The 23,019-nt window shown below is 40.1% G+C and overlaps 8 protein-coding genes across 10 annotated transcripts; 4 read left to right on the forward strand and 4 right to left on the reverse strand.

The window, feature by feature from the left end:
• Positions 1-35: 35 nt before the first annotated feature.
• Positions 36-1,970, forward strand: pelo (protein pelota). Its single transcript, XM_011310555.1, has 5 exons — positions 36-240; positions 434-489; positions 587-679; positions 744-1,672; positions 1,751-1,970. The coding sequence occupies exons 2-5, from the start codon at positions 449-451 to the stop codon at positions 1,849-1,851; spliced, it is 1,164 nt and encodes a 387-aa protein (XP_011308857.1). The 5' UTR covers positions 36-240; positions 434-448; the 3' UTR covers positions 1,852-1,970.
• Positions 1,971-2,003: 33 nt separating this feature from the next.
• On the reverse strand, positions 2,004-3,123 carry LOC105269941 (uncharacterized). The gene is made up of 5 exons (XM_011310570.1): positions 2,955-3,123; positions 2,721-2,854; positions 2,471-2,627; positions 2,250-2,369; positions 2,004-2,192 (listed from the first exon to the last, which is right to left on the reverse strand). The coding sequence occupies exons 1-5, from the start codon at positions 3,112-3,114 to the stop codon at positions 2,056-2,058; spliced, it is 708 nt and encodes a 235-aa protein (XP_011308872.1). The 5' UTR covers positions 3,115-3,123; the 3' UTR covers positions 2,004-2,055.
• Positions 3,124-3,214: 91 nt separating this feature from the next.
• On the forward strand, positions 3,215-11,960 carry LOC105269942 (uncharacterized). Of its 2 annotated transcripts, XM_011310572.1 has the most exons (7): positions 3,215-3,750; positions 4,685-5,153; positions 9,416-9,791; positions 9,860-10,792; positions 10,857-10,934; positions 11,009-11,185; positions 11,258-11,960. In XM_011310572.1, exons 2-7 carry the CDS (start codon positions 4,687-4,689, stop codon positions 11,297-11,299), a joined length of 2,073 nt encoding a protein of 690 aa, XP_011308874.1. In that variant the 5' UTR covers positions 3,215-3,750; positions 4,685-4,686; the 3' UTR covers positions 11,300-11,960. The 2 variants fall into 2 exon arrangements, with proteins under 2 accessions (XP_011308874.1, XP_011308873.1); XM_011310571.1 differs by lacking the exons at positions 3,215-3,750; positions 4,685-5,153 and adding an exon at positions 6,864-8,387.
• A 678-nt stretch (positions 11,961-12,638) lies between these two features.
• On the reverse strand, positions 12,639-14,982 carry LOC105269943 (ribonuclease H1). The gene is made up of 7 exons (XM_011310573.1): positions 14,724-14,982; positions 14,396-14,512; positions 14,191-14,286; positions 13,963-14,070; positions 13,703-13,870; positions 13,308-13,575; positions 12,639-13,219 (listed from the first exon to the last, which is right to left on the reverse strand). Exons 1-7 carry the CDS (start codon positions 14,795-14,797, stop codon positions 13,130-13,132), a joined length of 921 nt encoding a protein of 306 aa, XP_011308875.1. The 5' UTR covers positions 14,798-14,982; the 3' UTR covers positions 12,639-13,129.
• Positions 14,983-15,162: 180 nt separating this feature from the next.
• LOC105269945 (ribonuclease H1-like) lies at positions 15,163-16,607 on the reverse strand. The gene is made up of 4 exons (XM_011310574.1): positions 16,420-16,607; positions 15,808-16,203; positions 15,474-15,738; positions 15,163-15,381 (listed from the first exon to the last, which is right to left on the reverse strand). The coding sequence occupies exons 1-4, from the start codon at positions 16,524-16,526 to the stop codon at positions 15,295-15,297; spliced, it is 855 nt and encodes a 284-aa protein (XP_011308876.1). The 5' UTR covers positions 16,527-16,607; the 3' UTR covers positions 15,163-15,294.
• A 49-nt stretch (positions 16,608-16,656) lies between these two features.
• Positions 16,657-18,786, forward strand: LOC105269946 (uncharacterized). 2 transcript variants are annotated; one of them, XM_011310578.1, is made up of 6 exons: positions 16,657-16,822; positions 16,933-17,288; positions 17,390-17,661; positions 17,760-17,994; positions 18,072-18,171; positions 18,535-18,786. In XM_011310578.1, the coding sequence occupies exons 1-6, from the start codon at positions 16,803-16,805 to the stop codon at positions 18,548-18,550; spliced, it is 999 nt and encodes a 332-aa protein (XP_011308880.1). In that variant the 5' UTR covers positions 16,657-16,802; the 3' UTR covers positions 18,551-18,786. The 2 variants fall into 2 exon arrangements, with proteins under 2 accessions (XP_011308880.1, XP_011308877.1); XM_011310575.1 differs by having other exon boundaries at positions 16,658-16,822; positions 18,072-18,786.
• A 178-nt stretch (positions 18,787-18,964) lies between these two features.
• Positions 18,965-22,034, reverse strand: LOC105269949 (FGGY carbohydrate kinase domain-containing protein). Its single transcript, XM_011310580.1, has 7 exons — positions 21,947-22,034; positions 20,612-21,244; positions 20,239-20,549; positions 19,968-20,175; positions 19,667-19,892; positions 19,307-19,584; positions 18,965-19,215 (listed from the first exon to the last, which is right to left on the reverse strand). The coding sequence occupies exons 2-7, from the start codon at positions 21,136-21,138 to the stop codon at positions 19,131-19,133; spliced, it is 1,635 nt and encodes a 544-aa protein (XP_011308882.1). The 5' UTR covers positions 21,139-21,244; positions 21,947-22,034; the 3' UTR covers positions 18,965-19,130.
• Pop5 (POP5 ribonuclease P/MRP subunit) lies at positions 21,596-22,618 on the forward strand. Its single transcript, XM_011310579.1, has 4 exons — positions 21,596-21,849; positions 21,926-22,068; positions 22,217-22,386; positions 22,454-22,618. Exons 1-4 carry the CDS (start codon positions 21,830-21,832, stop codon positions 22,568-22,570), a joined length of 450 nt encoding a protein of 149 aa, XP_011308881.1. The 5' UTR covers positions 21,596-21,829; the 3' UTR covers positions 22,571-22,618.
• The last annotated feature ends 401 nt before the right edge of the window (positions 22,619-23,019 follow it).

Consider the following 23,019-nt stretch of genomic DNA (forward strand, 5'->3'; position numbering starts at 1 on the left):
TTCAAAAAAGTTCCCACAAACATTCCGCTATCATCTCTAAATCATGAGAGATTCGACAGAATCTGATCACAGTTTTCAGTCAGTATTTACTGGAGCTCAGATTTTGGTGGAAAAAAACATGAAGAGTTGTAATTCACATCGGACCATATGTTATTTCTTAAATTTAAAGTGTTACGTCATAGTCCAAATAACTGAAATGAATTGTTAATGATTCGCTGATCAAGTGCAATATATTTTCAAGTGAGTGAAACTTTTTATCAATTATTTTTCATCAAATTTTATGCTAACCTAGGAAAAATAACCGCGAAAGCTCATAAAAAATTCTCACGAAACCTCATTGAATAATCTGAATAGTTAAAACATTAAAATGGACGAATTGGATTTTTTCTCTAATGGTTTTCCCTTGTATTAATTAATTCATTCCAATTTTTAGGAATAAGAGGACAAGATGAAATTGATTTCGAAAAACATCGAACGAGACGGCGGAGGGTTTGTATTTATTTTTACACGAGAAATAATTTTTTTTAGTGCTTGCAATTGATCGAGAATTGATAAAACAGCCGATGAATATTTTTTCAATGTCCAGAGTGGTGTCTCTAATACCAGAGAATCCTGAGGACATGTGGCACGCATACAACCTGATTTCTGAACATGATTGTGTCAGTGCATCAACGATAAGGTATTTTTTAATTTTTGAGGTGAATAATTCAGTGACTCATAATAAATTCTGGTGTATCCCCCAGAAAAGTTCAAACAGAAAGTGCAACAGGCAGTACAAACAGCCAGAGAGTGCGAACAACCTTGACAATATCAGTGGAGACAATAGACTTTGACACCCAGGCATGTGTCCTGAGACTGAAGGGTAGAAACATCGTGGAGAATCAGTACGTGAAGATGGGAGCGTATCACACCCTAGACCTGGAGCTCAACCGTAAATTTGTCCTGAAGAAATTGAAATGGGACTCAGTGGCTCTCGACAGAATAGACATGGCATGCGATCCCACACAGCATGCAGACGTTGCTGCGGTGGTCATGCAGGAGGGAATAGCCCACATCTGCCTGATAACTTCAAACATGACAATTGTTAGAGCTAAAATCGATCAACCCATACCAAGGAAGCGAAAGGGATTCATATCTCAGCATGAAAAGGGCTTAACACGATTTTATGAGAGTGTAGTCCAAGGAATTCTTCGTCACGTGAATTTTGAAATCGTGAAATGCATAATTATCGCAAGTCCTGGATTCGTTAAGGATCAGTTCTTCGAGTACATGATGGAGCAGGCGAGTAAAACAGACATAAAAATTCTGATTGAGAACAAGAGCAAATTTATGCTTGTTCACGCGAGTTCAGGCTTCAAACACTCTCTCAAGGAAGTTCTCGCTGATCCAACAGTCGTCGCCAGAATTTCTGACACAAAAGCAGCTGGTGAAGTTAAAATACTCGAGCAATTCTATACTATTCTTCAGACTGATCCTTCAAGGGCCTTTTATGGAAAGAAACACGTGAAATTGGCAGCAGAGGCTCAAGCCATCGAAGTTCTCCTCATCTCTGACAAATTATTCAGATGCCAAGACATTCAGACGCGGAAGGAATACGTCGAGATAGTGGACAGTGTGAAAGACGCCGGTGGAGACGTCAAAATATTTTCCAGTATGCACGTGTCAGGAGAGCGTAAGTCCCCAAATAAATTATTTGAAAATCACAATGGAAGAACGACAACTAAAAATCTTTGTAAATTTCTGCCATCAGAATTAGACCAGGTAACTGGCATCGCTGCAATCCTGCGTTTTCCAATGCCGGAATTGGAGGATGAAACCGACGGAGAAGACGATGACACCGACGATGATTAATGATTGTTGTTAGCATAATTAAAATTCACCACTAAGTTATCAATTAGTTATTACATTATACCGAGAGTTTTAAACCCTTTTTTATCAACAATAAATACCCTGACCGATATTAATATTAATTGGGATTGAAATCAATATTTTCTATTACAATGACTCTCAAGATTGAGGAGAAAAATGGAGTTCTGTCCTGTGGAGATGATTTTATCAAGAAAATGATTGCTGTTTCAGCACTGGATATGGAGATTGCTTGAGAATCCAAAGGACGAGGGGTTTATTTGCAGTGAGAACAGCTGATTGTAGGAATAACAAGTACAATTTGTCCCGTCGATCCAGGAAACAACCTGGAAGCCACAGAAACCGATGAAAATCGTGGATATTTCGGAATTAAAAAATTTTACCTGCCCCCTGGAGAAGCTTCAGACACGAGAAATCCGTGGTATATGGATTTTGCAAGTGAGAACGAATGGATAAACAAAGAGCATTTTCTTTGTGATCTGTGGTAATGGAAGGATCAGCACCTGAAATTAATGAATTTCTCGCAATTTACTTCAATTACTGGAAGAATTTAAGTATTGGAAGAGGAATAGATAAGTTCTGAGTGGATTCCACGTTCTTGTACCATGGCCTAGCATGAAGGAGACGAGGCAGGAATTTCTGTGAAAACAAACTTGATGAAATGGTGTCAATCCACTGATGGGACACTTCACATTCACTAGAGGTGGATATTTGGAGACAATATCAATGCATTTCATCATGTACTTCTTCTGATAGCATCTCTGAAACACGGACAATCGTCAGAATTTTATCTTCAACTCCCAGACGATTTTTTTAACAGGTTTTCGAATTATTTTTATTATACTGTCATTTACTTCAGCAGCAGTGTGCAGCTCTCGTGCACTTCTCCGGTATTCGATCATAATTCTGCTCTTTTGATTGTTCTCCTCGAATTCAGTCTTCACAACTCTCGAAATTCTGTCGCTCTTCTGGCGATTTCCAGACGATTCTACAAGGTATCGAGAAAAAATCGTTATATTTCGTTGAATATCTCCCGAAATATTCCATTTCTATTTTTCTTGCAAATTTCGAAATATTCCAGGACGTACCAGAGGTCGTCTGGAGCCAGAGGATGACAGCAGAGACAGCACTGATGATTAAAAAAGTTACCCAGACGATGAGGAGGCTCCCAAAATCAAAATCAATATAAAAATCTGTGAAGAATCTGAAAAAACCTTTAAGAAAATCCCAAAATCCCGCAACAATCATCCCGGTGTTGGTTTTGAAGGAGATACAATAACGGATCGCCATCTCTCCGAGACGGAAAGAAACTTGGGACCAGAGGTCACTACCCCCTTGGACCCCAGCAGTTAAGGACAGTTCCGTGGAATTTTCGTGTCGTCCTGCAATCCCTAGTCCTTCTCGTAAGAATTTTAATCCTTTTTGCCATTTTCCCACTTGAAGAATTCGCGATAAATCCCGCGAACCCCCCGAAAAAACTTAAGACACCCCCAAAAACTGTTAAAAATCCCCCCATAACTGATAATTCAAGTGTTATTCTGCGCTGGTACGTCCTATAAATTCCTCTCTCTCTCTCCCACCATTTTTCCTATTACAAAAATTCCATTCACTTTCTATTTTTCTTGTTTACGAAATTGTGGTGAAGTGTGAAATATTGTGTCAGTGATTTTAAGATGGAAAATGGGGTTGGGGGTGATCTGGTGCCTCTGGTGCCTGGATCCCTCAAGGCTGTGGACTTTTCGAGGAAATGAGTGAAAATGTCATGAGAAAGTGAGGAAATTTGGATTTTACTGTGAAAATTTTTTTTTTCATCGAATTACCGAATTTTCTGGAGGTCCTCCGGGCCACGAGTCATGGGGATTATCAGAAGTCCAGGGATTTGAGGTAATTTTTAAAGTTTTTTGAGAATTTTTGGGAGATATGCACTGTCGGTGATTTTCGCGATTTTTGAGGTAGCTTTTGGAAGATATCTCGGAATCTGGGGGAGATGGAGAATTTTTGTGAGGAACTTTTGTGTAGAACGACAGGAGAGCTGCAAAAAGGGTTCTTTCCGATTTTTTCTATCCCTCCCAAATTCCGAAATATTAACAAAAACACTCCGGTGAAATAATAGGGCAAGAGATATCATTGCACTCGATCTTGATTTTTTTTTCAATTGGTAGCAATCATTTTTGCAAATAATCAGGAGAGCAAAAGAAAAGCTCCCCGAAATTTTCTCATGCCTCCCTTAGATCTCAAGATCCCTAGTGATGCATCCTAGAGCGAAAAGAGCCCTTATTTGTGATCCATGTTTTTTTTTACTTTCTCGAAAACTATTTGTGCTAGCCATTTAAATCTAACGGCATCGGATTCCTGAAATTCCACTCAGATCAACTCAAATCGACTAAATCGACTCTAAGATTCCTATCGACTAGTGGTAAATAAAAAAATCCTATATAACCTCTCCTCCAGGGGTTACCGACGGGTAAAATCGCCGATGGGGGTTGAAACCCTCTGTAGGTCACTAAAACGGGGTTGAAGTGGTGTTTTATTAAAAAAATTATCTAGAGGTCGTTGAGAGTTGAAAAAATTTCCTAGAATCAAGTCCTTTAATTCCCATAAATCATTCCAAAAATTCCAATTATTCGATTCTCAACGATCCAATTGAAATAAAAATCATTTTATTCTAATGTAATTTAATTCCTAGAGGATGACGGTAAATTGAATAAAATTTGTGCAGCTAATTTGAAGTAATGAAAAATCAAAGACGTGCATTCTCCCTGAATGATAAAAATTTTCAAGTGTAATAAAACAGGTTTTTTCGGTTGGCGATGATCAGGAATGTCGGATAACCCAATGACCATTAATTCCGAGGACAGAGACGCCTCTGTCTCTGTCTCCCCACATCCCCCAAGCGATTCTGATCCCCCAAAAGACAATAAATCACCGGAAAATCCAAAAGAATCGTCCCCCAGCCCTCCGACCCCCAAAGAGGAATCGGAGTCAGCGAAAAATCCAGATAAATCCCAGGACGTGGAAAAAACGGTGGAAATTAATGCGGAATCCAATGAGGAGCCGCAAGTGGGAATTGTGGGTCCAGCAACTGCTGCTGGAGATGTTCTGAATGATGACGAACTGGTGGAGGCACCGGTGAAGACTTCGGTGGCGGAGTGGATCGAAAAATCGGCTCAACAGGTCGATAAATCCATAAATGGAGGTAAAAATGGAGCCAAGGATGGCGGAGTCACTCAGCCCACCAGGAAGTCGCAGAGAATCGTCAGCAGCATCATCAAGAGAAGCATCAAATGGTGAGCATTTGTTATTTCAAATCACACGTCTTAATAAACAACAATCCGTGAAACCCGAAGGAGTTGCTGGTAAAAATGTTGTTTAGTCTTTAGGGATGTATTTAAAGCCCTCGAGGCACGTCTGGTTTCCACATCCCTCCGTAATTTTCCCCCCTTATTCGGTTGGTAATCCAGAAGAGAAGAGAGCGGTACCATAGAAACGGTACCGTTGGCCCAGGGGTGGTTGTTAACGCATCCCGTCCACTCGCATACGAATTCTCCCCCTCGTCACCCCTCGTTCTCCCCTTACCCCCCTTATATTCTCCCCCCTCACCAATCCCCTGTCCAAAATGGACCTCTCGGGTTTCTGGCCTCCAACTTCCCTTTGTCCTGACGCCAGATGTCTTGGTCCCCAGTTTAATATCTCTTTCTCCCTCTCTCACACCCGCTGGCGTGTTTTTTTTTTTGTTCCTCATCGGTTTCCTTTGAGTCTGAAACCTGGCGAACCCCTCGTGCCTCTGAAAAGGTCGAGTTTGGTACCTGGAAACCCGCCAATTCCCGTCCAACCGATATTTCGTGATTTTCGCTTGTGAATCGTCAGGGGGTTTTGCTGGTTTTCGATGAGTCGGGATTTTTTAACGGTTTCATAAATTCTATAAACAAAATTCTGGTCCCCCAAAATTCCCGATTAAAAATTCCACCCCCTCAACAATAAACTCTCCAATTCCAGAAATCCCGTAATGTCCCAGAATAAAACGAATTAAATCATTTTTTAAAATCCCTCTTCCCCTGAAATCCTGAAAAACCAAAATTCTAGTGTCTGCGAATTTCCAAAATTCCCACCCCAAAAACAAATGTCCCGGTATCAAAAACAAAGCAAAATAAAAAAACAAAACGAAAATATCTTTTTTCCTGAAGTACTGAATTGGTAACCGAAGTAGATGTTGGAGTCTCTGGGTTCTCCAGGCTGCACGGATGGTCGTCGAAAGGGCGGGGGGATATGGTATGGTGGGAGGGGTGGAAGTTGGGGTTCGGTCGGGTATTGATCCTACGAGAAAGCCAGTGGTGTCTCTTTCTCACTCTCTCATCACCAACGAGAACCCCACCTCAAGGATGAAGGGACGTCCCTCCTTTTGTCGCTCTCACTTTCAGACCCACGTGAAGCACCATGAGACCAGCCGGGGGTGGTTGCCCTTTCCTTACCACCACCACCCCCAACCCCATCACAACTATTCAATAAACACATAAAGAACTCGACAAATTTTCTTAAACTTTCTCTCATTTTTAGAATCACCAGTTCAATCGATCTAATCGATCATTCACTAGACCACTAATTAATCCTGATAATTCATTCAAAATTTCATTCTGAATTTTGAAATTTAATCCACCCGATTTGATAAATACTTGAATAGAATTTTGAGAACTTCATTTAATTTTTATAGATTCATGTCTGGAGTTTGTGATGATTTTGTTCGATATTGAAAAAATCCCCGAGCCTCTCCTCCTCTCCCCTCACCAATTTCCAGAAAAGCCCTCACATGTTCTTTCAAAAAAACCCCCATTTTTTCATTAAACCCCAAAATCCCAGCAACGAATGAAAAAAAAAATCCTCGAGCCTCTCCTCCTCTCCCCCCTCTCCAACCAGTGTTACCCCCTCCCCACCTCAACCCCTGATCTCCCCTGGTCTCGGTGCCGCCACACAGAGTCCCCAACATCATTGGTTCACCGGTTCACGGTGGCTCCTTTCCTCAGACACGAGGCCACCACGCAGCTGCCAGTCCCTCCATAAATCCTCATTTCCCTTCGCAAAATTATCATCTCAACCCCCCAGTGCCCCCCAAATACCCCTCATTACCCTCCCACGTACCCCTCAGTGTACATCACCCACATCACCCCCTGTCAAACCTCAAAAAAAGTGCCAAAATCGCACCCCCTCAGGGGTTGTTTCACCCAAAGTGAAAGTGACGTCACGTGACCAACAAATTCGTGCAAAAACTCGCGTGTAAACAACAGTACCTAACCTAGTGAAATAATTCAACGAGTGTTAATTATTCGTCTGGAGAACGATTTGTCCGTTGAACCCATTTTATCCAACACCAAAATGCTACCTTATCTCCATTATCTCCAGAGATATTCAAGTTCAAACATTGGGATGTGCCAGTGCCAGTGCCAGTGCCAGTGCCAGTGCCAAAGGCTAATCTAAAAATTTCTCATTTCAACAACTCGAAAAAAAATAGGAAATTGACCCCTCCGGTCTTGGTACCTCACGTAAACAATTCCATCTTCCAATAATGGACGGCTTTTTCTCCGGCGCTAGATAACAAAAAAGACATTGAGATAATATCCATAACAACAATTAAAATTCCCCGGGAAAAATCAGCACCAATTACAATCCCCCAACACTGTGTGAAAATCATTTTGAAAATTCGAAAAAAAATCTCCAGACAAATGATCAAGCTGTCATTTTCGTTAAATTAATTTTGACACGCTAAAAAAATTGCCACTCTTTCATATTTTAAAACAGAAAATAATCGGAGGATGCGAATGTGGAGATAACGATATTAATCGCGATATCGATATATAATCAACTGGATTTTTGGAGGGAAACTTGAGTTAGTAAAATCGTAAAAAGTGAATAGAATAGGGAGAAGTGAAGTGGATAAGTTTCTTGTTAAAAATCTTGACAATTGTTGATTGAAAAATGCCTCAATGTGCTGTAGCAACATGTAGAAATAGTCACCGACGTACGCGTGGTCGACGTATCCGTTACCATCGATTCCCCCAGATACCGGAAGTACGTGCTAGATGGGTACGCGCCTGCGGACGTCCACCCCTGTCTAATGGCGATGTACCATTTAATATACAGACAGCCCGTATTTGCTCCCTACATTTTACCAATGATTCGTACGAGAAAGACATGGAGCATCTAGTTCTTGGACTTCCGGTGCGCAGTAGGCTGCGTCGTGGTGCTGTACCAACAATTGGAGTTCCTGTTAATGTACAGCCCGTGACGAAGATGCTCGTTGATGACGCCAAGAGGTCAATTCTCAAGGTCACACATGGAAAATATGGAAAAGATGGAAAGGATGGGAAGTATGGCGATGAGGGGATCAGGAGTCATGACGAGGGAATTAGATACTACAGAAAATTTAATGATGAGGATGGCAATGTTTGCCAGCAATTATTATCGGGGGAACAGCAGAAAATGGCGGGCATTGATGTGCTACTTGCACTTGGTCTCAAACCCGCATCGAGGTGAGTTTTGAGGGGTGAGAGACGTTGTCAGGCTATTGATTCCAGAGGTATTAATGATTTGGAGGGCATTTGGAGGGCTATTTAATTTTTATTTTGGGGATAACTTGGTGGGGGAAGGAGATACGGGGGAGATATCGAAAAGTTGTACAGACCTTTTTTCTTGCTCAGATTATTTACTACAAAAAAGCTCCGGAGGACAAGTCTCTGTCTCCTGTGAATTCCCCGATATCCAATGAAATATTGAAAAAATCCAACGTCCTTCACTGTAAAAAATCATCTCGACCTATACCAACATTCCCACCAGCATAATTCTAAATCGAAAGTCACTCTCGCCAGTTCGCCTTCGTCTTTGACCTCTCCAACGGTGTCCCCCACTAGTTTTCATCAGGGCAATACCTAAGGCGTCTTGATGACGCTACTAGTCACGATTAGACTAGTACTCCGGCCAGTACGTAACCCACCGGTTGTCCCTTATCATTGCAAAATTCCCTTTCACTCTATTCCAACATATTTTCATCATCCCCTTCAATCCAGACCTCGTCTACCCATTTCCCTAGGACACTTGGGAATTTTCCTGATAAATGAGTGAGTGAGGGACAATATCTGGGGACTGATTGTTTTGAGGAATCACGAGAGGAAAATACGATGACACCAAAACTTGCTAACGTCGCCGGGGTGCAACGAACTCTAGTTGGCGCTGGTAGCTAGCATCCTCCATCTTTATCTCCATTACTTTTTCCTCTTTTTCTCCACGGCATTGTTTATTAATTAAGGGACGATGTGCGGGAGAAGATTGAAGATGAGAATTTTTTTGTCGATTTATTTGAAGAGGCGGGGCAATGACAAGAATTTTTTTGATGAAAGTGAAATTACGCCAATTGGTTTATTTTATTGATGATTAAGTAGTTTTGGATTTATTTTAATAAACAAACCAATTAAATTTTTTTTAAAGAATACACTTCCGATAATTATAAAACTTCATGAACCCTCGCTCATCATCATCAAGCAATTATTTCAATTAATTACAGTTTAAATAAAATGCACGCAATGGACTGTGCGACATCGAGTCCATCGAGTGGTAAAGCCGAAAAAAGAGAGGACGACTCGCGAAATTCACCGAAGGTACCCCAGAACCGTCAGAATGGTGCAGCACTTCCTGAGGAGACAGCTACCCCGGCAGTTGTCAAGAAGGAGAATCATTCTGACGAGGAGTTGACAGATAGAAAAAAAACAAGAAGTAAAGATCGAAAGAGAAAGTCAACCGAGGAGTCATTTGCCAATGGAAATCCCAAGAGGATATGCTTCGAGCAACGAGAGAGGTTTATCGATTCTCTGGTAGGATGCGACAGGATCAGCCCCGAGGAACTCGCCACAAGAGCTGATGAACTTCGATCTGAAGTCCAGGTAATTTATCCTCACTTATTCCCATTTATCCCCAATTCTCGCTATTATTTTTTTATTAAAATGACCAGGCATTGGACGAGTTGGCGAGAGCAAAAGAGATGGAGTGGAATGAGATCCTCTCGATGAGGAAATTGAAAGAGGAGGCGTACCTCCGGGTGGAACGAAAGCGCCAAGTCCTGGGATATCTCGAGAGTAACGGTCAGATAACCGAGACAATTCCCTCAGCGAGTTTATCCCTTGCCCCAGACTGGGAGCCCCCAGTTCATCAGGATCCCCAGCCTCCGAAGGACATCCCCCAGGACCTGGGACACCCCCCAGTCTCCAAGAGTCCTCTTGAACCCCAGACGATTCCCCAGAAGTCCCAGAGTCGGCAGCTGACGGTTTCCCAAGTGTCCAATCGTCTACCCCAGGAGAAACGATCCAAAAGGACGCAGGATGTTCACCAGGACTCGAGGCAAATTGGCGAGGGTAGACAGGGGCCTCTTCTCGATGTCAGATCAGTTATTGCTGAGCACAGGCTACGACACCCTGAGACTGTACCCAGGAGGGGCAGGAGAATGAGAAATTCAGTGAATATTGGACTTGGCGCTGGTGGTGGAGTCGTCGAGACTGTTCACGACTCAAGGCCGTCCAGCACTGACTCGTGCAAGTCTGGATCCAATCCTGATGTTAATTACAAGGACATTCAGATACAATTTGCTAAATATGCCAGGCAAGAGATGACTGGAACGGTCAAGACACCCCAGAATTATCCTGATGTCACTCTACATCCTGTTGCTTCTGGGCCAACACCTGGGGCTAATCCTGGGGGACAGGGGAGTCTACTTCATGGAATACTCACGAAAAGTCACAGTCCTAGGCCCACGACATTCTCACCGACTCTTGCCAAACTTTTAACTGCCCCTGAGAGGGACAGGGGACAGGCACAAGTCGCACAGATGGTTCAGGGTTTTCAGGGGAACACGGGGGTCTCCATCAGCGATCTTTTAAATTCTTCCAAGGTCAGGAGCTTTATTCAGAAAATAATTTCATTGATTATTTATTTTATATTTAATTCCATTTCAGGCTAGACGGGAAATCACCATAACTCCAGTTGGAAATACTCCCCTCCAATCTTCACATCCCAATAATATTGTTCACGTGGTGAGAGACAATTACTTTGCAACTGGGTGACAAACTCTTCAGGACAATCTCATTATTTTCTATTTTTTCTCCAGGAGGATGTGGAAGAGGAGAATTCGCTGATCGAGGAGAGAGACTCGAGGCGAACATCATCTAGGGATAACAGAGAGGACAGGGACACACCACCCAGGTGTCAAGGGTGCCAAGAGCGTGCTGCACAGTTCGTCTGTGCTGGATGTGGAAACCAGTGGTACTGCAGTCGAGAGTGTCAAGTAATTATCACTTGACAAATGTACATAAACTCTGTTTTAATTGAATCATTTTAATTATTGAATTGCTTTCAGGTTTCCGCCTGGGACGAGCACTCGGAGGTGTGCTCTGGCTAGCATTAGATGACTTCTCAATGACGTTTACAACCCCCAAAAAACCGCAATTAACAGCCCAAACGTCGATTGAATAATCTAGTCAAGAATTTACTAAAAAAAAAATGAGAGAAGTCTAAACCCAAGAGGAATTAATGTTTCTACCATAGTTTTTCACTCGACACTTACACAATTATATTTTTTACGTAATTGTCTGTGAAAGCCGAGGCTAATGACCACGAAAGACATTTTAAAAAATGTTGCTATCTCAAGACTTGACCAGAGCGAAAAAATAATTGTTCAATTTCGAGAGATTAACGAGGAAAAACCAAATTTCGTTACATTACAATTTTATTCATTTTCCTCCATCGAAATAATGTTCTTATAACGTCTTCATGTTATAATTACTCATGATAATTCATTTAATTTTTTTTTTGTTGCTTAATTTATCGATGGGAAACCTCGAGTAGTTGGAGAATTCGTAGGATTTTTTATACCAAAAAATGTAATGAAAATGTTTTTATAAAATTGTCGAATTGATGAGTTTCAGGGAATTTTCATTCAATTACCGTTTTAATGGTTATCTCGGAACAAGTGATAAGGTTTTTGGTGGTTTCAAACGATTGAGGGGAGATATATAAACCTGTGTAAGATTGAAGAACAAAGGAAAATAAAGTTTTTAAAATATAAAGAATGATTAAATTATTAGTATTTCAAAATCCTTGAGATCCTACTCTCCTCCCTCTGTCTCCCGCTCGTCGTCAGCAAATCGCATTCTTTCAATCCGATTTTTCGGACTCGAAACACGAAAAGACCATTATCTCAAGTTGATTTTTCAAATTTCCCTTCGAATTTCCCGCCTGGTAATGGGTTATGCACATGCACAGAACTGATGTTGCGCACGCAATACTAATTCTGCGCATACGACAGCCCGTCAAATTTATTTTGATTTCTGGAGTTTATTATTGTCATTTGTCAAAAAAAAACACGAAAAATTGAAAATATGAATTGTTAATTAATGTTTGGAAAAGGAAATGTCGGGTCTCCAGGATTATACTGCGGATTTGATTGTTCTGGCAGAATTGGCAGGTGTCAGTGCCTCACCAGCAATTTTTCGGTTGGTTAACCTTAAAAATTGATTTATTTATAATAACAACAAGACTTCAGATTAATTTTTTCATTAATTACCCCGGTAATGAGGTGTTTTAGAAAAAAATCGTGGAAGAACTTTTCGAAGATGAGAAAATTCTGGACCAAAAAGTTTATATAAATTTTTTTCGTAGAACCACTCAATCGGGGATAAACCCATAAAATACAGGACTGCATCCACGTGATTTATTAATTAGTAATTTTTGGATTTGCAGGATAATTAATGAACTATTAGAAATGGGGATGACCCCCGAGGACATTCACGGTCTCCTGAAACGCATCAGCTCCATCTCCTCGACGAGAGAAAACGTCCCAGGAAAATCTGAAGCTTCAAACCAATGAATCAACGAATAAACAAGTAATAAATAAATGCGAAATGTTTATTTTCAAAAATACATGGTCGTTGATCTCACATTCCCTGAGAGTAATTCCTCGCCTTACTCAGTACACCATGCATTATTTCTTATCGTCGAAATGATCCACAGCTCATAGCAGTGAAAAATTATCTTAATGTCAAACAAAAGAAAAAATTTCTCATTTCTTTCTTCAAAATAAAAAAATTATAATTAATAGTAATAATTAATACATATTTGAAAAACCATCCCAAGGCTTTCAGAGTGTCATTGGATAACGAAAGAACGAAAAAAAAATAGAATCTTTGGAAAAACAAAATAAAAATGGAATAGTTTTGTCTTTTTTTAAAAATTATTCTTCGTTGAACTTCTTTGCGCCATTTTTAGCGAGGGCATCAGCTCCTTCAACTCCTTTTACCCCGGAGTGTGCAGAAACGAATTTCTGGAGGGAAAAATTGATTAGGAATCCAAAAAGAATTAAAATGGACAAAATCGCTTTCATTTTTGGGAATTCCCAGGAGACAACTCACGAATTTAACGTCGACCTTCTCCAGGACTCGTTTGAGGTCTTGGAGCATCTCCTTGTTCTCCACAGGCTTCCTACTGGCAGTCATGAAGCCATTCGAGACCCAATTATCCCACCACTCATTCATGCACTTGATGAGATACTCAGAGTTTGTGAAAATTCGAAGTTTTTGAATTTTAAATTCAATTGCAATCCTGCAGGCAGCAGTCACTGCCTGAATCTCAGCCACGATATTGGTCGCCTTGTGACCTTCCACAGGAGCTGAAAGATTACTGCAAAATAAAATAAATAAACGTCAACCTCAGAGTCTAAATAAAAATGGTTAATTAATTCCAGAGATAAAAATCCATAGGAATGACAGGAATTCATTGATTTCCAATATATATAAGGAATACTCACAGGGGATGATCTACACCCCACCACACCCCAATCCCTGCAGTTGCTCCAGGGAGTCCGTTTTTCGTTGCAGATCCATCTACATAAACCTTCGCTCTTCCCTCTTTATCTTTCTTGCACGTGACAATCTCCAGGGGATGGGGTACCTCCACTCGGGCATTCTCCTTGTAGCTGAAAAAATAAATGATTAACAATAATTAACTGGAAAATCGAGCGATTAAGAGAAATAATTAAAAATTCAGGATTCAATTAAGGATTCTCACTATTCCTTATGTCCTCTTCTCTTCATGTACTTCTTGGCGTCGAGTTTGCACTCGAAGATCTTCCAATCAGCCCCTGGGTATCCCAAGATCTCATGCTGACAGTTGGCCCTAAAAAATCGGGGAATTATAAATTGGATTGAGCATCATCCTGAATTTTTACTCGAATCCTTGAAATAAATGGAGAAAAAGGAAATTGTAAATTCATTCGAAGTATTTCTGAGGGTTCACCAGAGGGTGTAGATCCCTGGACGTCGGCCCACAGCCACAGTGTAGAATTTTTGGTGTGGATTATGTTTCTCCTTGTGAGTCCTGCCACAAACGAATCTGTGAATTGAAAAAAAAAACAAAACGAAACATGATAAATGAATGACCTCTTCGACACTATTTTTCTCCAAGTGTTTTCGATATGATTAAAAAAAAAAAAATAACTCACTCGAAATCGCCTTCAGTCAGTCCTTTTCTCCTCAAATACATGAAGCAATCGTCCCAACAAAAAAATTTGCGAAAATCACAATAACTGAATTTAAACACTTGTTGCTTAGTATCAATCCTACAAACGAAAATAAAAACCAATCAAGATAAAGCTCTCGTACCGGGAATATAACCTTGAGAGAGAAATAAAAACAAAGAATTGCGTCAGCAGACATATCTGACAAAAAAAAATTGAATGGAATCCATAAAACGATACAGAATTGTCGATATTATTGTAGTTCATCTGTTTTTTTAATTTATTTGTGGATGTGATGTATCATTTGTCTTACCAATTGTCGTAGATGCCGGGGATGCGACCTTTGGCGACTGCATAATATGCCGGGGGATTTGTAAAGCAAACCATTTTTTCTCACAATGTTTTTTTAACGTCTCTGTAATTAATTGATAATTATGATTGAAAGATTGATAGGAATTTCGAGATGAATTGCTAAGAAAACCAGAAAATTTCTGGGGTTCGCTGCAGAAGAGATGAAGACCAACGAATAAAATAATTCGGTGAATCCCCCTCCTGCTAACGATGCCCGACGGAACTCCACGGAGAAATCCGACTCCTCGCGATGAGTGCTAGGAATTTGAAACCAAGATAAAGCGCATCCTTTTTTTTTCTTCAACAACAGTTCATTCCTCCAGGCTCTATTTTATTTATTTATTCATTTAATTGATTTTTTTAAAAACCCGTTCATGAATTTATTTTTTCAGGAGAAACGATTCCAATGTATTATTGTTTTTATTTTTTCACACAATTTAAGTGAAGAAGAGATTCAGACACTGAATTAATAAAAATAAAAATAAGAATAAACGAACTTTCTGGTGTTGCAGAGGATTTTTTGTTGTTTTTTTTCAATGCTTGTACATTTGAGCCCCGAGTCGAGCTAATTTATCAGCCTCTTCATTCCCCTGGATTCCAGAATGTCCTCTCACGTGATTCTGTATCGAAAAAAAAATGTGAAATAATAAAATTATTTACTGAAATCCTCAGAAACCGGAGAGAGAACGAAATGGATTAAAAAGGGCCTCACGAATTCATAATTTAATCCCTTGAGGGCCTTCTCCATTTTTATCAGCTCGTCCTTATTCACCACTGGCTCATTGCTGGCAGTTTTCCATCCCCTGGCCTTCCACGTTGGCATCCACTGGGTCATGCATTTAATCAGGAACTCGGAGTCGGTGTTAATTCTTATTTTTTTTATACCGTGTTTCTTCGAGAGGAGTGCTGACTCCGTCACAGCCTGAATCTCTGCATTATTGTTCGTCGGCCGACCCTCAACTGGTTTTGCAACATTTCTGCACAAAAACGATTGTTATTCGATTAATCAAAAAATTTAATTCCTTGAAGAAAGCATGAGAACGCACAGAGGATGATTATGTCCAAACCAGACTCCAAATCCTGCCTTGGCCCCATTATATCCATTCCGAGAGCACGCCCCATCCGTGAAAATGTCCACACAACCTTGAGAATCCTTCATGAAGGCTCCTGGATCCTTGTGAGCCTCTTCAAGGTCTCTTCCCTCCTTGAAATCATAAAAATCCCTAGTATCAGGTGAATCATCCCTCGGACTGTTCCTCATCTTCGCTCCCTTTGTCGTAGAATAGGGCTGGAACCGTCCAGTGATTTTCATCCTCTTCGTCTTCCCCTCAGTCCCTGAAGATCCCCCACGATCTAATATGAATTCCTGAGCCTCTGCCTTTGAATTAAATTTCTTGTAAGCAGCTCCAGGAAATTTATTCACCTGTGCATGACACTCGTTCCTGAAAAAAAAATAAAAACTCACGATTGATCGAGTGAAATTTCACGAGATTTTTCAATCATTTTGAAAATTATTTTCAGGGCTTTCAAATCGGTGTCAATTCTGCCAAATCGTATCGTTTAATCAGGAGAATTGAATTTATTCATTTTCTTCCCTGTCCTTGCGAAAAATCTCAAATCCATTCCAAATTTTTATTTTTTTGACAATTGTTCCTTACCATGACATGTAAATTCCAGGATTTCTACCTCTTGCCACAGCATAATAATTCATTTTTAGGAGTTTAATAGGCGAATGGTAATTCAATCCGAATATAAATCTCCTCATTCACGTGGAGAATTCCGAATGTTGGGAATAATCCGACGAGCAATCACGACGCGAGCACCGACATGCAAACAATTAACGATCTAAATTCGAGGTTAAATTTTGGCTCCTCCTCCAAAAAAAAGACACCTCCATGTTTGTTTATTTAACGAGAATATGAGGGTTTGACGCTTCCCTTTCAGTTTTCGATTTTTCCTTTTTTTTTGTTGATTTTCGTTGCTTTTTTTATTGTTCTCCTGTTGATTATTTTATTTAACAGGCGCTGACAGCTCTGGAGTCATGAAAAACATAAAAACAAGGTGAGGGTTGTGAGATTGTTATTTTTTCTTAATTAACCTCAATCGCTGTCTAAAACTTGTTGCTGTTTAAATGAAAAAAAATGATGACGATAAAATGATGAAATGCTCAGCAGTGGAAAAGAGGCACTTGAACGTTTTGGAGATCAGGGGGGATTTTTCGATCTCGTCTTGAAGCCGATGTTCCAGCAGGGGCACGAGGGTGAGCTTCTCAGTTGGTTGAAGGAGACTTCTCTGATCAGATCATCAGTAAGTTGCTCTCAGCCTGAGTGTCAGGGTAGAAACATGGGATTCGTTGCTGCGAGGCTGAGGGACAGGTATAACTGGGTCTGTCCATCCTGCAGTAAAAAGCAGACCATCAGGGAGGGTTGTTTCTTCAATGGTGTCAAGACTGATTTTAAGAGTGCTCTCATGCTCATCCTCGCATGGTGCCAGGACGTCCCCTCCGACCTGGCAGCCCAGCAATTGGGTGAGGACACTTCAAATATTACATACAACCCCTCAAATTTTACCCAGGACTCAGGGATTGTCGAAATAATTTAAAAATATTCGGGATAATTTTTTTTTCAGAGATTAAAGAACACATCGTGAAGAAAGTGTATGAAAAATGTGGAAAAGTGTGTGAATATTACATCGAGGCGCATCCAGAGGAGTTCCAGGTGGGTGGCCCAGGGATGGTTCTGATTGTCGACGAATTCCCCGGGGGGTACATGATCCCAGAGGGTGTGGACGTCGTAATGAACAAAAAACGAAATAACAATTCAAATACTGTTCTCTGCATCGCCGAGGCCAATTGCATTCCCCCAAAAATGTGGCTGCACGTCATCCAGGCGATGCCAGAGGTCGTTATATTTTATATTTATATTTATGAAATTAATTGAATAATTCATCGAATAATTTCATTGATAATTTTGCATTTTCCTTTCCATTTCACCTCCAGCCATTGCCCAAGACCGAGAAAGGAAAGACAGTGATGCAAAGGTGTGGAATGGTAGAAGAGGCGATAAAAGTTATCACCAAACAAGTCCTCCCAGGAAGTTTTCTCGTGGCAAATAGTCGGGCTCGATGCTGCAATTACGAGTCCCTCCAGGAGCTCAAGCAATATTCAGTGTTCAGTGTGGAGTATCTCCAGAAATTTGATAACCCTGATCACCAGAAACTACTCAGCAATTTAGGTAATCTCTATTTAATCAGACAAAAAGTAAATGAAGGAAAAATTGATGGACGGGAATTTTTTTTATTGTAATTGCAGGGACGATTTGGCAGAATGGGGCAGAAATCTGTGAGGAAATTCAGGAATCCACTCGTTCCATGGGGCAATCTATTATTTCCACACACCTCTGGAAGCAGAGGTTTGGATACTCTTTGTCTTCCTTACCAGCTTTTCAGTACATGCTCAACCACATAGTCGAGAGTTATCGTTTCACATGAGTTAAGTTTCTCAAATTTTTTACTCATTAAGTTTGTCGATTGAAAAATATCGACGAAAAATGAGAAATTTACGGAATGTTTCAGTTGCAGACGTTTTTCTGAGCAATAGCCTCCCCGAGGCACTAGATTCTCCAATTATATTAGATATTAAGATTTTTTTTTAATGACAAAAACTTGAGATAATTCTATTTTTACCAAAATTTAAAGAATCTATTTGAGTTTTTGACGGACTTATCTCCTGGTTTAGGGAGAATTTCCTATTTTCTAATCTATTAGGTATTAAGAATGTCTTCCAGATAAAGTTCGGACGACAGTGAGACTGACCGGAAGTGCCTGGCGATATTAAAAGGGAAGATGAATTTTTAAGAAGTGAAATTGCATCACTGCATGTACAATACCTCGCAATCTAAAAGAAATGGAGAAATTTTCGTAGGACTTTTTTTTATAGAATTACATCCACTCTATGAAAAAGGTCTTACGAAGATTTTTCTATCTCTTACAGATTCGAAATTCTACAGCAAAAAACGCACACCGAGCAATCAACATGTAATTAATATAATTAATGATAATTTGATGAGAATCGATCCCTGATATTGTTAATATGTTTTTGATATTCTATAATCGAATAGTGGATAACAACCGGCAGCTTTAATTGCACAAATATTAATGGAATCATTTATATTAAAATTTTTCGTTTCAATTTTCACACAAAAATGACGTTAAATCGCACAACTATTTACTCCCCTTTGTTACAAAATATATATGAACAATTATAGTATCTTTAATTACTTTGGAAATGTAAGGAAATGTAGTAAAAATAAATCTTGTGATAAAACCGTAATTGAATTGTTACTTTATGCCTTTGGACGGATTTTAACGATCAAAGAGTTTCATTCATCATTTTCTTGTAATCTTTCTGGTCGTTCACGAGTTTTTTGAAGACTTTGAACTTTCTCACGTGATACCTGCGGAAAATTCCAAGAGGATTAATTTTAATTAATAAAATTCCAACAGAAATTGATGAAAATTTGAAAGCTTTGAAGGAAATTTACTCACTGATACGACACAGATCTCGGTCTCACGAGACTTCCACTTCCTGCCATTGCCCTGATGGCTTTGCTGACTGATGGATAAGTGCCAGCAGCACAGGATCCCAGGATGGCAGACCCCAGGAGCACAGACTCCCTCTCGGAGGGGATTAAAACTGGGAGATTCAGGACATCCGCGTGAATTTGCACGAACAACGGATTCTGGCTGAGTCCACCGCATATCAGGATCGTCTCGATTTTGTATCGTGACTCCGTTAGGGACTCCAGGATGTGTTTTGTCCCGTACTGGAAAGCCAGATTAATTAATTAAAGACAAATCTAATGATTTCCCACTGATTTCATTTTCGACATTTCGAAATTGTCTCACAGTAAGGGCCTGGATAGTGGCGAGATAGATCAGCGCGAGGTTTTCCTCGTCCGAGGCTAGAGACAACCCTGATATCATCCCCTGGAGGGTCGGGTCAGCCAGGGGTGACCTATTCCCATGAAAATCCGGCCAGACGTGTAAATCCTTCGTGAGATACGAAATATCTGGAAAACTTCTTTGCTGAGACATCGATTGCAATAAATTCGATAAATACTGTTGGATGTGCCTGAAAAAAATCATTGAAATAATTTTAAAATAACTTTAATTGATTTTTCGAATGAATTATTGTTTTGATTCGCACATTTTTCCATAGATTTTCTTGCGAATTGAACTGGTCGCTGGATGAGTGTCAATTACATGATCAAGTAATTTTCCAGTGGCACTTTGTCCTCCCTCATTCAACCACAATGATGGGACCATTGCACTGTAATAAGGCCCCCAGATACCATCGACGTAAATTGGTTTTTCACTCACTGCCATGTGACACGTGGATGTACCACAAATGAGTCCTTAAGCAAAAGACAATTAATTATTGAATATGGAATTGAGAGCGGCATGGATTATTTTTTTACCCAATCTGCTGGTGAAATTATCAGAGATATTGGGAGCAGAGCATCCAATCATCCCCAGACCCCCAGCATGTGCATCAATTATTGAAGTACCGACAGGAGTTCCTTCTGCTAATCCCAGCTCTGCTGCAGCCCTCGAGGATAATCCCCTGCCCACTGGTTCCCCAGGTGCTTTCACCTCGTTACCAATTCTCCTCCAGTTATTTTCTTTCAAGACTGAGAGACCAATTTCATTGAAGAACTCCTCATTCCAGCCATTTTTACCATCTGGACTCGCTGAGTAATTCCATTTACAGACGAGGGAGCACAGAGATCTAATTAGAGCAATTGTTTAATATATCTAATTAGATATTTCAATAGGATTTCATAGAATTACCTAGACTCCGAGCCGGTGGCCTTCCACGTGAGAAAATCCGGAAGATCGAACATGAGTTTCACTCGAGCCCAAGTGTCTGGGAGATTTTTCTTGAGCCACAGAATTTTCGGAATTTCCATTTCGAGAGAAATACTCCCCCCGACGTACCTCAAGGCCTGATTACCCATCATATTGATGAAATTGGCCTCTGCCTCTGCCCTGTGGTCCAACCAGAGGATGACATTTCGTTTGTCATCTCCATTCAGACTTGCTGTCACAGGATCTCCAGCTTCATCCAAAAGTACCAGAGAACACGTAGCATCGAATCCTATCCCATTCACAGATTCCTTAGGAATTTCGCTGACAACATTTTTCACGACCTTTTTCACAGCATCCCAGATGTCCTCAGAGGATTGCTCGTAAAAATCAGGGACTGAGTTAAACGTTTCAATGGGATTTGTCGAGATTTTTATCAATTTTCCTTCCCCATCGAAGAGAGCAGCTCTTGTGCTACCAGTACCCACGTCCACACCCACGTAATAATTCATCGTATTCTCCAATTGATCGTCAGGATTCAACTAGCTGTCTCTTCAATAAATGCTGGAGCTTTTATTATCTCATGTTTTCCGAGGGATAAAACTCTCTCATTCGGCTCTAGAATTTATTACAGTTATCGTTAAACTCTTGCGACCCCTGATAACGCGGAATTACTGCATTAATCCATATTTTTCAAATTCACTCTTTCATCTTCTCGGATCAGCAATGCGTCGACATTGATTCAATAGATTTTCCATTATTCTGGGATTTTTTAAAGCATTTCTCTGGAATTATCGAATGCAGCCCTCGAAAAACCCAGAATATCTCCATAAATACTCAGAATAATTAAACAACTAATATAAAATCATAAATTCATCTTTTCAATGCGAAGATTTTTTATTCGAACGATTTTTCGATACCTCCCCCCGAAATCCGAAAAATCTGGGTTAAATCCAAAAAAGTGGAGGGCCCTCCAAAAAATTGCGAGCAGCTGTCAACGCACGTGGCGTTTTGTTTACCCTCGACCTCTCATTCACGTGACAATAATTTAGTGACGTCACACAACAATAACAACAACAATAAACCTGAAAAACCGTAAATCATCGACGAGAAAAATCGAGGGATCGAATCCAGCGATCGCCTTTCCAATTTTTTATCGAAAAAATGAGATAATCCTGGAAAATTCAGGAAGTTAACCTCTAAATGGTGCGATTCAAGAACAGGTATTAAATTATTAGAATTTTCAAGGTCGTTGTCGAGTAATTAACGGGGGATTACTGATTGGTTTTAATTTATCAGGTATATTACTGTGGAGATTACCTTGAAGGAGGAGGACAGACTCCTGGTGCTGAAACCCTCAGCATTGTACCATTCTGTCCAGAAAATCGTTGAGAAAATGTACGGGGACTTCGGTCTTGCCTCCGTCAAGGCCGGATTGAATGGTAAACAGGAAAAAATGATTTTTAATGAGTAATTAAATCGACAACTACTAGTTCAATCGAGAGATTTTGCAGGAAGAATGACAGAAATTGAAACAACTAGACGAGATACTATTTATTTTTAATTTTAATGTATTTATTTATTTTCCAGCACAATATTGCAATCCTCACACGAGAATAGCTCTCATCAAGTGTCGACATGGGCCTCACAATTTTTTAATTAACTCGATTCCTTTTATTAACGATCTCGGTGGAAGATTTGTCGAGGTGAAAATCCTTTATGTCGGTGCCACCATGAAAAATTGCTTTTCATTCATTAAAGTGAGTGATTTCTCCAGGAATTCCCCCTAATTAAATCTCTTTATTGTATTGTATTGTTTTTTTGTAGAAACACCAGCAGAAAAAATTGCAAAGTGTCTGGGGGACTTTAAAAAATGATCAGGAGAAAAAGAAAATGATCGAGTCGTTGATGACTTTAACACCAGAAATGAAGGACTTCAAATAATTATAAAATAAATCAATAAAGAGAATTGATGAGTGATGACAACAATAATTGTGCCGAATTTCTACTTGGGTAAAATGGTTTAAATTGTCTCGTGGATTGTATCAATAGAAATTCGAGTGAACGTTCACGCATGCACAAGACTCATCGCAGGAGTAATTACCATTATCTAATCAACTTTTACCAATTAAATTCAGTCGAATCCCACGTTAAATCATGCATGGAGTGAAAGGCCGATAATTAGTCGATAATTATAAGAAAATCATTCCAGAAGTTGTGAATTACTCACCGCGGAAGAAATTTTGTTTATCAACTAATTATCTCGAGAATGACTAAATTTGGGAGAAAAGATCATACCAGCTTTTTTATAGTTGATAAAATTCTCTACAAAAAATGTTCTATTAGCTTTCCTCCTTCCCCTCCCCCAAACCGAGATAATCCCGCGGGAAGGG

Source organism: Fopius arisanus, unplaced genomic scaffold (genome assembly GCF_000806365.1).
Source record: "Fopius arisanus strain USDA-PBARC FA_bdor unplaced genomic scaffold, ASM80636v1 scaffold00077, whole genome shotgun sequence".
Taxonomy (NCBI): Eukaryota; Metazoa; Arthropoda; class Insecta; order Hymenoptera; family Braconidae; genus Fopius; species Fopius arisanus.

Coding starts and splice junctions, on each gene's coding strand:
- LOC105269943 (XM_011310573.1), bottom strand. CDS start 14,797: ATGGTTTGCTTTACAAATCCCCCGGCATATTATGCAGTCGCCAAAGGT. Junction 14,287..14,395: donor CTGACTGAAGGCGATTTCGA/GTGAGTTATTTT, acceptor TTCAATTCACAG/ATTCGTTTGTGGCAGGACTC. Junction 13,871..13,962: donor AGAAGAGGACATAAGGAATA/GTGAGAATCCTT, acceptor TTATTTTTTCAG/CTACAAGGAGAATGCCCGAG.
- LOC105269945 (XM_011310574.1), bottom strand. CDS start 16,526: ATGAGGAGATTTATATTCGGATTGAATTACCATTCGCCTATTAAACTC. Junction 16,204..16,419: donor CCTGGAATTTACATGTCATG/GTAAGGAACAAT, acceptor TTTTTTTTTCAG/GAACGAGTGTCATGCACAGG. Junction 15,739..15,807: donor TTTGGACATAATCATCCTCT/GTGCGTTCTCAT, acceptor GTTTTTGTGCAG/AAATGTTGCAAAACCAGTTG.
- pelo (XM_011310555.1), top strand. CDS start 449: ATGAAATTGATTTCGAAAAACATCGAACGAGACGGCGGAGG. Junction 490..586: donor ATCGAACGAGACGGCGGAGG/GTTTGTATTTAT, acceptor TTCAATGTCCAG/AGTGGTGTCTCTAATACCAG. Junction 1,673..1,750: donor TATGCACGTGTCAGGAGAGC/GTAAGTCCCCAA, acceptor TTCTGCCATCAG/AATTAGACCAGGTAACTGGC.
- Pop5 (XM_011310579.1), top strand. CDS start 21,830: ATGGTGCGATTCAAGAACAG. Junction 21,850..21,925: donor ATGGTGCGATTCAAGAACAG/GTATTAAATTAT, acceptor TTAATTTATCAG/GTATATTACTGTGGAGATTA. Junction 22,069..22,216: donor CGTCAAGGCCGGATTGAATG/GTAAACAGGAAA, acceptor TTTATTTTCCAG/CACAATATTGCAATCCTCAC.
- LOC105269949 (XM_011310580.1), bottom strand. CDS start 21,138: ATGAATTATTACGTGGGTGTGGACGTGGGTACTGGTAGCACAAGAGCT. Junction 19,893..19,967: donor AAGAAAATCTATGGAAAAAT/GTGCGAATCAAA, acceptor GATTTTTTTCAG/GCACATCCAACAGTATTTAT. Junction 19,585..19,666: donor CCACTATCCAGGCCCTTACT/GTGAGACAATTT, acceptor CTGGCTTTCCAG/TACGGGACAAAACACATCCT.
- LOC105269941 (XM_011310570.1), bottom strand. CDS start 3,114: ATGATTGTTGCGGGATTTTGGGATTTTCTTAAAGGTTTTTTCAGATTC. Junction 2,370..2,470: donor CTCCTTCATGCTAGGCCATG/GTACAAGAACGT, acceptor CATTAATTTCAG/GTGCTGATCCTTCCATTACC. Junction 2,193..2,249: donor GAAGCTTCTCCAGGGGGCAG/GTAAAATTTTTT, acceptor TGTGGCTTCCAG/GTTGTTTCCTGGATCGACGG.
- LOC105269942 (XM_011310571.1), top strand. CDS start 7,834: ATGCCTCAATGTGCTGTAGCAACATGTAGAAATAGTCACCGACGTACG. Junction 8,388..9,415: donor GGTCTCAAACCCGCATCGAG/GTGAGTTTTGAG, acceptor AATTAATTACAG/TTTAAATAAAATGCACGCAA. Junction 10,935..11,008: donor CCAATAATATTGTTCACGTG/GTGAGAGACAAT, acceptor TTTTTTCTCCAG/GAGGATGTGGAAGAGGAGAA.
- LOC105269946 (XM_011310575.1), top strand. CDS start 16,803: ATGAAAAACATAAAAACAAG. Junction 16,823..16,932: donor ATGAAAAACATAAAAACAAG/GTGAGGGTTGTG, acceptor TGAAATGCTCAG/CAGTGGAAAAGAGGCACTTG. Junction 17,289..17,389: donor CCTGGCAGCCCAGCAATTGG/GTGAGGACACTT, acceptor TTTTTTTTTCAG/AGATTAAAGAACACATCGTG.